The following is a 13210-nucleotide window of genomic DNA, read 5'->3' as shown; positions in this document are numbered from 1 at the left end:
AGGCGGCAGGTGCAGGGCAGTGCGGAGAGGCCTGATCCCTGCAGCACTGGCGCGCAGCGTTGCAGAGCAGAGCAAGCCAGACGCACCAGGACTCCTGCAGGCTCCGGCGATTCGGGTTGCCGGGGCAGGTCTACTCCTGCAAGGGACTTTGCATCCTACTGGGAGCCTGTCTGCAGGCGTCCCCCATCTTCCAGTCCCTGGAGCGTGTCGTTACTGGAGTCCTAAGTCTCTACCTGTTGCGCCAGCTGCGGACAGCTGAAACGGATAGTGCCTGCTGTAAAGCATCTCTGGGTGAATGAAAAAGAAAGAAGCTCATGATTTCTACACATGACCCAGGAGCACCTTGGCTGAGGATTCTGCATCTCGCCAATCCGAGAGAGTGGTTTCCCAGAGGGTGCTTGGCTTGTACAACCAGAGAACAGGATTCTTCTCTTCTTTCTGGCCACTCAATGCCTATGTGCACTCCACGTTCCAAAGAGGGAAGAAGGGCGAAGCTTCTTGGATGACAATGGACGTTCTACTGTGCAGGATGAGGGCAGAGTGTGTGACATCACCACCACAAGGGTGCCTCGTGATCGTCCTCTTCCCCCTTCCCAGCCAGCTCTCAACTTCCTGGATCCATAATGGTGTTTGGTGAGTTTTTCCATTGCCCTGGACAAGACAAGGAACTTGTCAACTTGAACGTGGGGGGCTTTAAGCAGTCTGTTGACCAGAGCACGCTCCTGAGGTTCCCTCACACCAGACTGGGGAAGCTGCTCACCTGCCACTCTGAGGAGGCCATCCTGGAACTGTGTGATGATTACAGTGTGGCCGATAAAGAGTACTATTTTGATCGGAACCCCTCCTTGTTCAGATACGTCTTGAATTTTTACTACACGGGGAAGCTGCACGTCATGGAGGAGCTGTGTGTGTTCTCCTTCTGCCAGGAGATCGAGTACTGGGGCATCTACGAGCTCTTCATTGACTCCTGTTGCAGTGGTCGCTACCAGGAATGCAAAGAGGAAAACCACGAGAAGGACTGGGACCAGAAAAGCAATGACGTGAGCACCAACTCCTCGTTTGAAGAGTCCTCTCTGTTTGAGAAAGAGCTGGAGAAGTTTGACCAGCTGCAGTTCGGTCAGCTCCGGAAGAAAATCTGGATTCGAATGGAAAACCCTGGGTACTGCCTGTCTGCCAAGCTGATTGCCATCTCCTCCTTGAGCGTGGTGCTGGCCTCCATAGTGGCCATGTGTGTCCACAGCATGTCGGAGTTCCAGAATGAGGATGGGGAGGTGGACGACCCTGTGCTGGAGGGTGTGGAGATTGCCTGTATTGCTTGGTTCACTGGGGAGCTTGCCATCCGGCTGGTTGCTGTTCCCTGTCAAAAGAAATTCTGGAAGAATCCTCTGAACATAATTGACTTTGTCTCCATTATTCCTTTCTATGCCACATTGGCGGTAGACACCAAGGAAGAAGAGAGGGAGGACATTGAGAACATGGGCAAGGTGGGCCAGATCCTTCGCCTTATGAGAATTTTCCAAATTCTGAAGCTGGCCCAGCACTCCGTAGGACTTCGGTCTCTGGGGGCCATGCTGAGACACAGCTACCATGAAGTTGGGCTGCTGCTTCTCTTCCTGTCTGTCGGCATCTCCATCTTCTCCGTGCTTATCTACTCTGTGGAGAAAGATGACCACACATCCAGCCTCACCATCATCCCCGTCTGCTGGTGGTGGGCCACCATCAGCATGTCCACTGTGGGCTATGGAGACACCCATCCTGTCACCTTGGCCAGGAAGATTATCGCCAGCACGTGCATCATCTGCGGCATATTGGTGGTGGCCCTTCCTTTCACCATCATCTTCAACAAGTTTTCCAAGTACTACCAGAAGCAAAAGGACATTGATGTGGACCAGTGCAGTGAGGACCCACTGGAGAAGAGTCATGAGCTACCTTACTTTAACATTAGGGACATTTATGCACAGCGGGTGCATGCCTTCAGTACCAGTCTCTCTTCCGTGGGCATCATGGTGAGCGATCCCGATTCCACAGATGCTTCGAGCATCGAAGACAATGAGGATGTTTATAACACCGCATCCTTGGAGAATTGCACAGCAAAATGAGCAGGGACATTTGTGCCTGTATCTTGTGCCCCTTCCTGACATTAGGTTAACACAGCTTTATAAACCTTAATGGGTTTGTTAAATTCATTTAATTCTCAGGGCGTACCTTTTAGCCATAGTTGGACATTCATTGCTGAATTCTGAAATGATAGAATTATCTTTATTTTTCTCAGTGAGGTCAATGAAATGCCTCGTTCTGAAATTTATTTTTTACAAGAGAGAGTTGTGATATGGTTTTGGGGGAAAAAAAAGTAAATGATATTGGGTGGGAGTTTTGTTCCGGCTTATGCATCATCCTGTATTTGCCATTTACTCACATTGAGCTAACTGTAAATTACTGACAAGTAGACTCCGAGGTCCAGCTGATGAAGACTACATGCATGTAAGATCCACAAAATGAGACAATGCATGTAAATCCATGTTTACATCCTAGACATGGAGATTAGGAGCTTAATAAACTTCCTAATTCAGTATGGAGAAAAAATAAAATAAAATAAAAAATAAATAAAATTGTCTATATTTTTTGATGCTACTTATGTTTCCAAGCATCAGTCTTGCCATTGAAATTTGTCCTGAATTAAAAGAAGTAAGAGGAGACCTGTTGGAACTTTCGGGAAGTGCAGGCTCCTGGGACTCCCAGGGAGGAGCAGCTCACTGCTCCTGCTGATTGCTTCCCAGTGGGAACAGCTCCAGGTTCATAATGCTGATTGTGTTACGTTGCTTTTTCTGAACTGTGGTTCAAATGAGTCCATAAATATTTGGTTTAACCCTCTTTGGGAACTGTAAAAAGTTGAACTGATGGAGGAGAAAGGAGTGAGTGGAAGCTGGAAAGAAAAGTTGACCAGTTCATAAGAGATTAAGTCTGTCTATTCCAACAGCGTCCAAGGGCAAGATTAATTTATTATCCTTTTAGATGGCGGAACACATGCCGAGAGCTTCAAATTGTGCCATTACCTTGACAAAGCTTGGGGGAGCAGGGAGGTGAGAGCATTTAGAGATGTTGCTGCCAGGAATTTGATGTACAGAGGAAATGGGTGACCCTTCAGATACATATAAATCTGGAAGCCAGACATTGAAGTCCCTAATCCTGGCTCCACCACCGACACAGACTTGAGATGAACATCCCTCAGTCCTCTTGGAGGGGTGCCGCTCAGAGAGTCCACATTGGGAGCTTCCCCATTGGTACTAGGCTCTGTTATTCCCATGGGCACCCATGTCCAGCCCAGCATATGCCCAACAGTTGACCACATGCATATGGCTCAAGGCTGTGGCCTCTGAATGGTTTGGTTACAATCCAAAGTCGTCATCTAAGCTGACGATGACTAAATTTTGGAGACTCCGTTTATCCCTCCATAAAGTGGAGATTAACATCAGTACCTATCTCAACAAGTTGTAAAACTAGATGCACTAATATGTGCAAAGTGCTTAGAATAATGTGCAGCAGATAGCTGGGTTCAATAAATGGTGACCTGTGTTGTCATCAACAGGCATAACAAGAATACTTTCCTTAAATTATTCAGCATGCTTGTGTTCCTAGGCATCCTAAACACTTGCCATACTTGTTTTAGGACAGGCATTGCTCTTGTTGTGCAGAAGAAGAGCATGAGGCTCAGAAAGGCCACACAACTGCCCATGTCGGGAGCTCTGACCTGGGGCCGACACGACACCTGTCTCACGTTCTCTGTGTTTTAGTCAGGATAGGTCAGGCTCTGCTGTGGGGATAAGAAGCCTCAGATTTCTGTTGACAAAGGTAACACAGATCAGATTGAGCACCACAGTCACTGAGGGTTGTGCTCACCATTGTCTTCATTCCTTATTTGGGACCCAGGTCAGTGAAATCATCACTACATAGAGATTACTTGTCAGCACGGGGAGGCAAAGGGACCTTGGATAAGAACACCAGAGCTCTTGAGGTTTTTGCGAGGAGTAAACCAAAGTGACACATGTCACTCTCACACTTCATTGACCAAGGCAAGTCAGATGGCCACAAGTGACTGTCGGTGGCCAGGGAAGGATAGGTCGAGGGTCCCAGAAGGGGAGGAGCTGGAGCCCATGAGGACAGCCTCAGGGACTCCTTTCTACCTCCATCAGTCTGATCCTTGAGTGGAAGAGATGGCAGGTAGAGAAGACCTAGCGACTTCACCAGAGATTGGGGGCCATCTTGATCCATGGTAGAACAGCAGGAGGCGAGAGCAAGGAAGCTATTCTGAAGGGCACAGGGAGCAGAGGCCTGGAAATCTCATAGTGCACTGGGAACCAGACTCAGGAAATGACTCATCAGCATCTCCATTTACTCTATGGACAAAAAGGGCTACAAAATTGTGACAAATGGACTTTGGTGCCAGAGAGGTACAGCACAAGGACTGAGTCACAACCGTGACTTCTTCCTCTTTCTCTGCTGTAGCATCTCCGTCATCGCTTAGCACAGGGTCTGCAGTGTGTGCTGAACTGTGCGCCCTCGGGGGCTGGGAGTACTCTGGAGTGAAAAATGATCTTAATATTCTGAATGTAATAAAAGAAGGTGTGGAGGGAAGATAATGTGCTAGAGGAATTGTGTTCAAGAGGGAAAACGCCTTGGTAAATACAAGGGGACAGCAATTGACCACCAGGCAGGAGCCCAGCTGGGTCATTAAAGACAGGTGGGCTCCCACCAGAGCGAGGCAGGTCCCCCTTCCCTGTGTGAGGCTGTAGGGTGGGGGTGTTTGGGGAGAGCCATGAAAGGATGGCGAGTTCATGCTCAGAGACCCCCATGTCCTCCCAGGGGAGGGCCTTTGTGGTGGGCAGCCCTCCCCTCCTCCTGGTCTCTTAACCTTATAACCTTCTCCTCAGCAGCAAACACAGTGACAAATGCCTGGGAACCCTTCCCGGCCACCCTGTGCAATCTGACATTTCCTCTGACACTCTGGGCACCACCTGGGACTGCTGACCACCTCACATGACTCCAGCCACTCGCCGGGCTCTGGTTCCCACCTGGCGTGTCCAGGATCAAGCCCGGCCTGCTGTGCATCCCCAGAGACAGCCAGGGTGTTTCCAGGGAGAGCTGGGCTCGAATTTCCACTCAACAAATGCCTGAGCCATCACCTTGTTCCAGGAGCTAGGTTTGGCCCTCGAGGACAGCAGCAAGCACAATTAGACATGGCTTCTGCCCCCAAGAGCTTGCCGTCTAGTCAGAAAGATGGTGTCACGTCACAAAATTCCCAGTTACCTGTTGTGAACAAGAGGCAGAAAGTTCCGGAAGCATATCCTTGGGGATTTAACTGTGGGGAGCAATGATTTGTCCCAATCTGGAGACTGAGGCTGTTGACCAGAGTTGTTTTCTATGATTCTCCAAGAGGTCCTAACCTGCCTTGTCCACCCAAACCCTGGAGGTGAAACAGGGCAGGATATGAATCAATTATGTTCAAGTTCAAAGGCCTCTTTCTTTCCAGACATTGTGGATCTGGAAGTCAACATGTGAGCCAGGCAGGGAGGATCGGAACTGCTCGATTGCCATTATTAGAGGTGACAGACCTGGAGCCCTATGCCCTGTGCAGAGAAACCCACTGTGGTTTACCTGTGAGTTGAACATGCGCAGTGATGGTGCTACGTGCACTCACATCACCGCGTCACCCTCCCATCATTTCCAGAATGCTTTCATTTTTCTCAACTGAAGCTCCACACTCATGAAGCAATCATCCTGCAATCCCGTTCCTTGGTGAGGCCTCTTCTACCTTCTATCTCTGTGGCTTTTATGCTCTGTGAACCTCATTAAGTGGATCATGGAGGTTTTCTCCTTCTGAGGGGTCCTGACGCCCTCAGTCTCATCCATGTCCTAGCAGGCATCAGAATCTGCTTCCTTCTCAAGGCTGAATACTATTCCATTGTGTGCATCCACCACGTTCCACTGATCCCTTCATCTCTTGGTGGTGGCCTGCATTGCTGCCCCACCGTGGTCACCATTTAGACATGCACAGAATACTCATTCTTTTTCTGTATCTGCACATGGATCGTTTAGTAATGATATTGTGGCAGGCCAACAGTAAGTCTTTTAAAAAACTTTCAAAAGTAGAAATTTAATAAGCCACGTTATCATATAGTAAATTGTAAATAATTAAAATCCCTATAAAGACATAGAAATTTAGAAATGCTGTACTAAAAATAAATAAATAAATAAATACGTAAATAAAATAAAACCCTGCAACCCTGAGAAAATGACCAAAACAATATAAACTATAAGAAAAGAATAAAAAAGCAACAATAAAACGCAATGAATGTTGAGTGCTTTAGAACGAGGCCTGGGGTCAGGTGAATGTCTTGGATAAATCAAGAAGGGGCCTGGGGGTAGGAATGACGGTGACCTGAGATGGCCATCATCACCCTTAGTACATGTGTGAAGACACACACACAAAAGGAGGGAAACAAAGACGCACTGTGACTTCTCGTGAGGAGGCCACAGGGGGACACAGGGCTCCTCATCCTGTGGTGCTGGGGCTCCTGCCGCAGGCTCCATCCTGTCCTGTCCTCTGCATCTCCAAGGGATGATGGGAACAAGTCGGTGAGGACCAGCCCTGATCCACACAGTGCTGTCCAGCCATGGCTCTGGGGACCGCCTGGGCAGGGCCCAGTGTGCCTCCACTAGGGCACCGGGACCAGACACTGGGCTGTCCTTAGTTTTCCATGTTAGCCTGTGGCCTAGAAGTAGAAAGGGGCTGACCAGCATGTGGGCAGGAGCAGGGATGGACGTCACAGCTGCTCAGACTGCCAGATGCCTGCACGTCTCCAGGCCAAAGGCACACAAGGTCCAACCCACAACAGAACCGGTCAGGGTTCACAGACGCCCTTGGAAGACCAGTCTAAGGATACACACCAACGCCCTTCAATAAGTATGGGTGAAGGCCGTCTTCTCTATGAGCAGAGTAGAAGGCATATTCTAAACAGCACGTACACAAGCTCAAATGAGTCCTCTCCTATGTTTTTAAAAGTTATCCTTCACTGTATTAATAATACAGGATTGCCAGGTGGGGTGGCACATGCCTGTAATCCCAGCAGCTCAGGAGGCTGAGGCAGGAGGATCGCAAGTTCAAAGCCAGCCTCAGCATCTTAGCAAGGCCCTAAGCAACTCAGCAAGACCCTCTCTCAAAATAAAAGATTAAAAAGGACTATGGATGTGGCTCAATGGTTAAGGATTCCTGGGTTTGATCCCCAGTACAAATATATATAATCAACTTTCCCTGTATCTGCACATGGATCCTGTGTGTGTGTGTGTGTGTACTTTTTTATAAAACTGAATATACCATAAGGAAAATTACCCTTCCTACCTTCATGCCCAAAGCACAATATAATTCATGTGTGTTTTATTCTCTTTGGTAATTTTTTTGGGGGGAGGGCTTTAATTATTTTCTAGTTTACTTCAAAAGGGGGTCTCTACTTAAAGGGTCCCTTTCCCAGACTATAATGAGAGTAAGCGTCCCTTTTTGACTCTTAGGCACCCCCAGATGCTGGGAAGCTCACTCTGAAGCATCACAATGAGAGAAAAAGTGCTGTTGTTGCATACAAATATTGATTTCATTTTCAAAAAGAGATACCAGTGCAACAGGCCTTATTTTTATTTTTAGATTGTGAGTTTATAAAGCATTTTACGGTCATATAAAAACATGCAAATAAAGTTGTACTTCTTCATTTAAAGCGTTAATCAAGTGTCTTCTGTGTTCCAAACCCAGGGAAAGTGAAAAAGAGTAAGAAATCAATAGCCAAGGGGCAGTGACCACCCCCACCAGCCAAGAGCAATCTGTTCTCTGTGCTTCACAGACCAGGAAGTGAGGAGTCTAGGGCCAGAGGAGGGCCAGGGTAGGTGTCCATGGAGCAGGGCAGGGGACAGGAGAAGCTAGGTGTGGGTAATCCCCAGCCCTGAGTCCAGGAAGGGACTCCATGAGGAGGGGACCCCAGCCGACATGGAGGGGAACCAGAGTTCTGCAAAATGGTCCAGAGAAAGTGGGCAAAGGTCAAGAGGTCTGTAGCTCCCGGTGGCCAGGCAGGCAGAGGTCCATCGAGGGGGGACTGCCTCTGGGAGTTTACCTGTGAAGGCAGTGGGGAGCCACAGGCAGCCCTGGTCAGACTCGGGCTTGCATTTCAGAATGGCCGCTCTTGTTGTGATTAGGAAAGGAGATGGCAAAGGGACTCAGACCTTGAGGCCAATCCAGAGACCCCAACACTCACTCACACACGGTGGAGCTACTTATTAGATATCAATTGTGTACCACCACTGTTCTGGGCCTTGAGAACAAACAGACAAGGCCCTCTAGAAACCTGAGCCAAGGCTCTGACCATGGCGGGCACTGGGCACCGGGCACTGGGGCAGGGCTAGAGCAACAAGATACCCAGATGACACCGCTGTTTAACATAGTGGTGTAATTTCCAGACTGAGATCGGGGACCGGTGCCAGCACGACTAAGGGAGAGCTGGGACCCCTGAGCATCCCCAGGATGCGCCATTGAAACCACACTTCACTAACGGCCATGGCAGGTGCTAGGTCTTGGATCAGAACAGGGTGGTTGTAGAAGAACTGGTGGCATCTGAGTACACAAATCTGTAGGGAGCATCAGCGCTGCCGTCTCAGTGGTGGCCAAGGTCCTGTGGTTAAGTAAGGTGTTCACCTCAGGGGAAACTGAGGAAAAGGCAAGTGGGAGCTCTACCCTCTCTACATTTCTGTGAGTCTAAGATCACCCGCCTCTGTAAGCACCGTCAGTAGAAAAATTTCAGATCATTCTCAGATAACGATCCTGTTTATTTAAACACTCAAAACTGCCACATGTTCTGAGTGTAGACATGCAGATGTAAACTCATGGAAAAATGCCTTAAAAACATGTCCAAATGAGCAGGGCGCTACGGCGCACACCTGTAATCCCAGCCACTTGGGAGGCTGAGGCGGACGGCAACTTTGAGGCTAGACTCACTATCTTAGGGAGATCCTGTCTCAATTTTTTATTTTAAAGCCAAAAGGACTAGGAATACAGCTCAGTGGTAAAGTTCCCCTAGATCACTCCCCATAACAAAATAACAAAAGGAAAAATGCCATATGAATTAATATCATTAGTTCTTTGCAGGAAAGAATGGAGGTGGGACCAGGAGTTAGCAGGGGAACCAAAGGGGGCATTGGCTCTGCCCAGAGCGTTACCCCCCTGAAGGTGTGTGCAGCAAGAAGGACCCTCAGACCCAGCCCGGCAGCCAGGACCCACCCCAGGCCTCACACCTTCCCAGCCTCCGCATCGATGGCCAGGGAGCTCGAGTGCCAGGGGTGCAGCAGATGTCCCCTGGCTCCTGGGTTCGAGTTCTTCGGTTCTTTCTCACCATTAACTCCCTTTTCCATTTCAACTCAGAGGACAAGGAAAGAAAGACTCCCACTCCGAGAAGCCATGTCTCCTTAGGAAGGGTAACAGGAAAGCCGGCTCCCGGGGAGGCTGAGTGCAGCAGGGTGTGCACAGCTGCTGTGGACAGGGCTGCTCTGGCCAGAGGAGCGCCGACTGCTCACCCTCCCTCTCCGCAGACAGCAGCAGCTGTTGATGGGCAGGCTCAGCTGCTGCGGAGGACTGGGCACAGTGGGGACAGCACCAGGCCAGCTTCAGGAGCCAAGTGTGGTACCCTGAATGTTGTCTGCAGCCACACTTGATTGGCCTGGGACCAGGGTGGCCAGGCTGGGGCTGGTAGCCATTGCCCAGCTCTTCTCCCCCAGCTCAGGGAGGCAGGAGTGACTCTGTGCCTGGGTCCCTCTGAATTCCTGAGGGTCCAAGAGGTCAGAGAGGCAGTGGTGATTCTGGGCCTGAGCACCCTCCTGAGGCGACCCTGAGCTGGGAGCCCAGATTCCCCAGGAAGATCCACCCTCCCCCTCTGCTTCCTCTCCTGGGGTCCTCCAGGCCCAGGGCCTTTCATACATGTCGAGATGCTGGCCTGTGCCTTGGGGAAAGCAGCAACTCTGTTTTGCTGAGGTCTTAGGAACCAGATTTTGAAGTTCTTGTTCCTGCTCTGTTTGGAGGTAATGGGAGGGATTGAACCCAGGACCACCTACCTAACCACTGAGCCACCTCCCCAACCCTTCTTATTTATCATTTTGAAACAGGGTCTCTGTAAGTTGCTTAGGGCCTCTCTGAGTGTTAAGCCTGGCTTTGAACTTGTGATTCTTTTGCCTCAGCCTCCCAAGTCACTAAGATTACAGGTGTGCATCACTGCACCCAGCTACTGCTGTGTTTAAAACTGGCCCAGAAAGAAGGTGGCAACAAACCCAGTGTATTTTCAGCAGAAATCTCCAAAGAACAGTGGAGAAACCTAGCTTCACCAAGAACATGCACCAGCAGGGACACAGTCAGGTATAGCAGTGGTCCTCGGCTGGGAAGGGGGGGTGTCAGGATCATAAGAGGGACTTGTGCAAACTCCAATTGCCAGTCTCTGCTCTCTAAGTTTCTGAGGAAGGGGGCCTGGGAATTTTCATTCCAACCTATTCCCAGGTGATGCTGTGCTGGCTGGCATAGCCAGTTGTGCTGGCTAGAAGGAATCCTGCCCTACTTGTGTGGATGGTCACACTCTGGGGACAGCATCCCTGGCTGCGATTGCTCCTTTAAAATGCAGCCAGGGCCAACATATTTTCTAAAAGGCAGGCTCTTAGGAGCTCAGAGGGAGGCTGTGAGCAGAGGCCTGGAGTCGGTGCCTGGCACCCTCCCTGGGCATAGGTTGTTTTGATCCAAAAGTAAGTGCTAATTGAACAGGGTCCTCTCTCTCTGACACCTGCTTCCATGAGGTCAAGTGGCTCCCGCTCTCTGAGGCAGGAGGAGGAAATGATCCAGACCTGACCTTGGCAGGAAAGGGAAAAATTGATCAGGAGAATTCCAAGTCTAAAATTGAGCTGTGGGTGCCGAGCAGCAGGTAGAGAACCCGAGGTGGTAATGTCTGCCCCCAGGGCCCATGATGCTTCATGACTTCCAGAAAGTCAGGGTGTTGTGCTCCCCACCCCTCCTGAGCAGGGAAGGGCCAAGAAAGAGCAAAGACCACCAAGGCCTCTCCCTGCATGTCCTCACCTGTAGGCCTGTGGCAGGCAGGTGTAGCCAGAAGTCCCTTCCTGGGAATGTGGTCACTCCCTAGCTACTGCAGGACACCATGTCCTTTTCCATAGACTGTACTGTAGGTGGGCAGGGTCTGTCTCAGGTATGCATGGAGAAGGAGGCGGGGTTTCAGTCCATGCTGGGGGAAGTCCATGCTGGGGCATGGCAGAAGAGACTGTGCCCAGCTGTCCCAGCTCTCTTCTCTCTTCTTGAACCAGAGAGGTTTGAGAGTTTTGATTCTAGAAAGGAAATCTGTTCCCGTAGAGAGGGATTCCTTTTTTTTTTTATCAGAGCAAGATGCTTTTTATGCCTGGAGGTGTCCAAGTGACCAACTGAACAACATCATGCATTTTGTTGTGATTATCACAATTAGCCTTGCAATTGCTGCCTGTCATTCACTGGGCCCCTCCTGTGTACTTTCCACTGTTTCTTTAGACTCTGGGATCCCTGGGACATTAGCCTATTACTCCCATCTTAGAGATGAGGAGAGCCTCGGGGGCATGAAGGTCCACGGTGGTCACTGGCATAGCTAGGACTGGGACGCCTCTGTCTGAGCAGTAGCACTCCTCAGTAAGCAGCATGGGTTGGTGTCTGCCCCGTCGTGTGCCGGGCTCTTGGCCAGGAGTTGGCATCTAGTAGTGAGCCCCGTAAGCTGTGGCTCTGGACCTCCTGGAGTCCCCCAGCAAGGGAAGTAGGTCAGGAGAAGATGTCAGGTGGATTAAATCAAGGCAAGTGGTGATTAAAAATGCTTTTCGCCACAAGGTATCACATGCCTTATTTTTAATGATCGTATTTTCCATTAATCTTAAAAATGCAAGCAGAGGTAATTGGCGTTTAATTAAAACCTTCAGCGTATTTCAATAAAGAATATTTTAAACCAGGAAAAAACACAAAACACCAAACAAAACAAAACAAAAATTGTCTTGTCCTTTGGAACTCAGCCTTCCAGCCAGGTAAACCATCAAGTTCATGCTGCCTTAGGCACCACTGTCACCTGGTGTCATGCAGCAGAATTGCAGGTGCAGGCTTGGAGACATCCACTGATTCTGGAGGGTGCAGATTGACCTGCACCTGGCCTGGTTGACTGTTTCAGTAGGTGATGGTACATGGGGAAAGTGGTTGTAGCTGGTTCCAAGTCAGCTTTATTTCAGCTCCATGTCACCAACTGTCTGTAGTGTTTGTGACGTACAGGTTATTTCCTTATGATCAAATCAACATTTGTAAATTCTTGTGATAAAGTGAGATTAGATATATAGAGATAACCTGGGTCTAAACTCTAGAGCCAATTTATACAAATTATAGTTCTTTCTTTAACTGCCCAACTCCCAATATCACAAAGATATCCCCATAACGTGGTCTCTGGCTTCCTTTGGCCTCACCATTTGTCCTTGTGGTCCTTTATGCCTGGTACGACCTTCTTTTCTCTTTACATTTTTTTCATGTGTGTGGAGCTGGGGATACTGTTCAGGACCCAGCCTGTGGTAGGCAGGTGATCTGCTGCTGAGCTACCCCCCCAAATCTTCTACCTTTACCTTCTGAATTTACTCTTCAAATATCAAATCCAGGTCAACAATCTGGGGAGAATTTCCTTAAAGTAAATTCAGAAATGACAGTGTCACATGGCAGAGACATGGAAGATGTGGCTCTGAATCCCAGCTTCATCTTTTGGTAGCTGTGACCTCAGCCAACTTGCTAAATGTCTCTGTGCCTCAGTTTTTACCCACTAAGTAGGAATAACCAGAGTGTGTGGGGGGGAACACCTTCCCCAGCATTGTTTCAAGATTTAAAAACAAAAACAGATCTGAAGAGCTCCCTCACTCTGAGCCTCTTACCTGTGTATGTAGGGGGCGGTGGTGCTGTGGCCCGGACGTGGTGTTGCCCATGAGCACTGGATGCCCGTGAAGACCCGGCCCTTACCTAGACCCCCCAGTGTAGGATTGTGAGCAAATGGTTTCCATTACCTGTTTAGTTTTGCTTGCAGAGGAGAAAAATTCCGTCTCCTGAAGTTAAAAATAGTATGAATGTTCAACTTTGAACTTCCTG

At 49.3% G+C, this 13210-nt stretch overlaps 1 protein-coding gene across 1 annotated transcript; it reads left to right on the top strand.

Moving 5' to 3' along the window:
* The first annotated feature begins 623 nt into the window (after positions 1–623).
* Positions 624–2320, top strand: LOC144251698 (delayed-rectifier potassium channel regulatory subunit KCNS3-like). The gene has a single exon (XM_077794466.1). It carries the CDS (start codon positions 624–626, stop codon positions 2097–2099), a length of 1476 nt encoding a protein of 491 aa, XP_077650592.1. The 3' UTR covers positions 2100–2320.
* Positions 2321–13210: the final 10890 nt, after the last annotated feature.

Source organism: Urocitellus parryii, unplaced genomic scaffold (genome assembly GCF_045843805.1).
Source record: "Urocitellus parryii isolate mUroPar1 unplaced genomic scaffold, mUroPar1.hap1 Scaffold_151, whole genome shotgun sequence".
NCBI classification, from domain to species: Eukaryota; Metazoa; Chordata; class Mammalia; order Rodentia; family Sciuridae; genus Urocitellus; species Urocitellus parryii.
The sequence above is the reverse complement of the archived record's forward strand: the minus strand, read 5'-3'. Positions and strand labels throughout refer to the sequence as shown.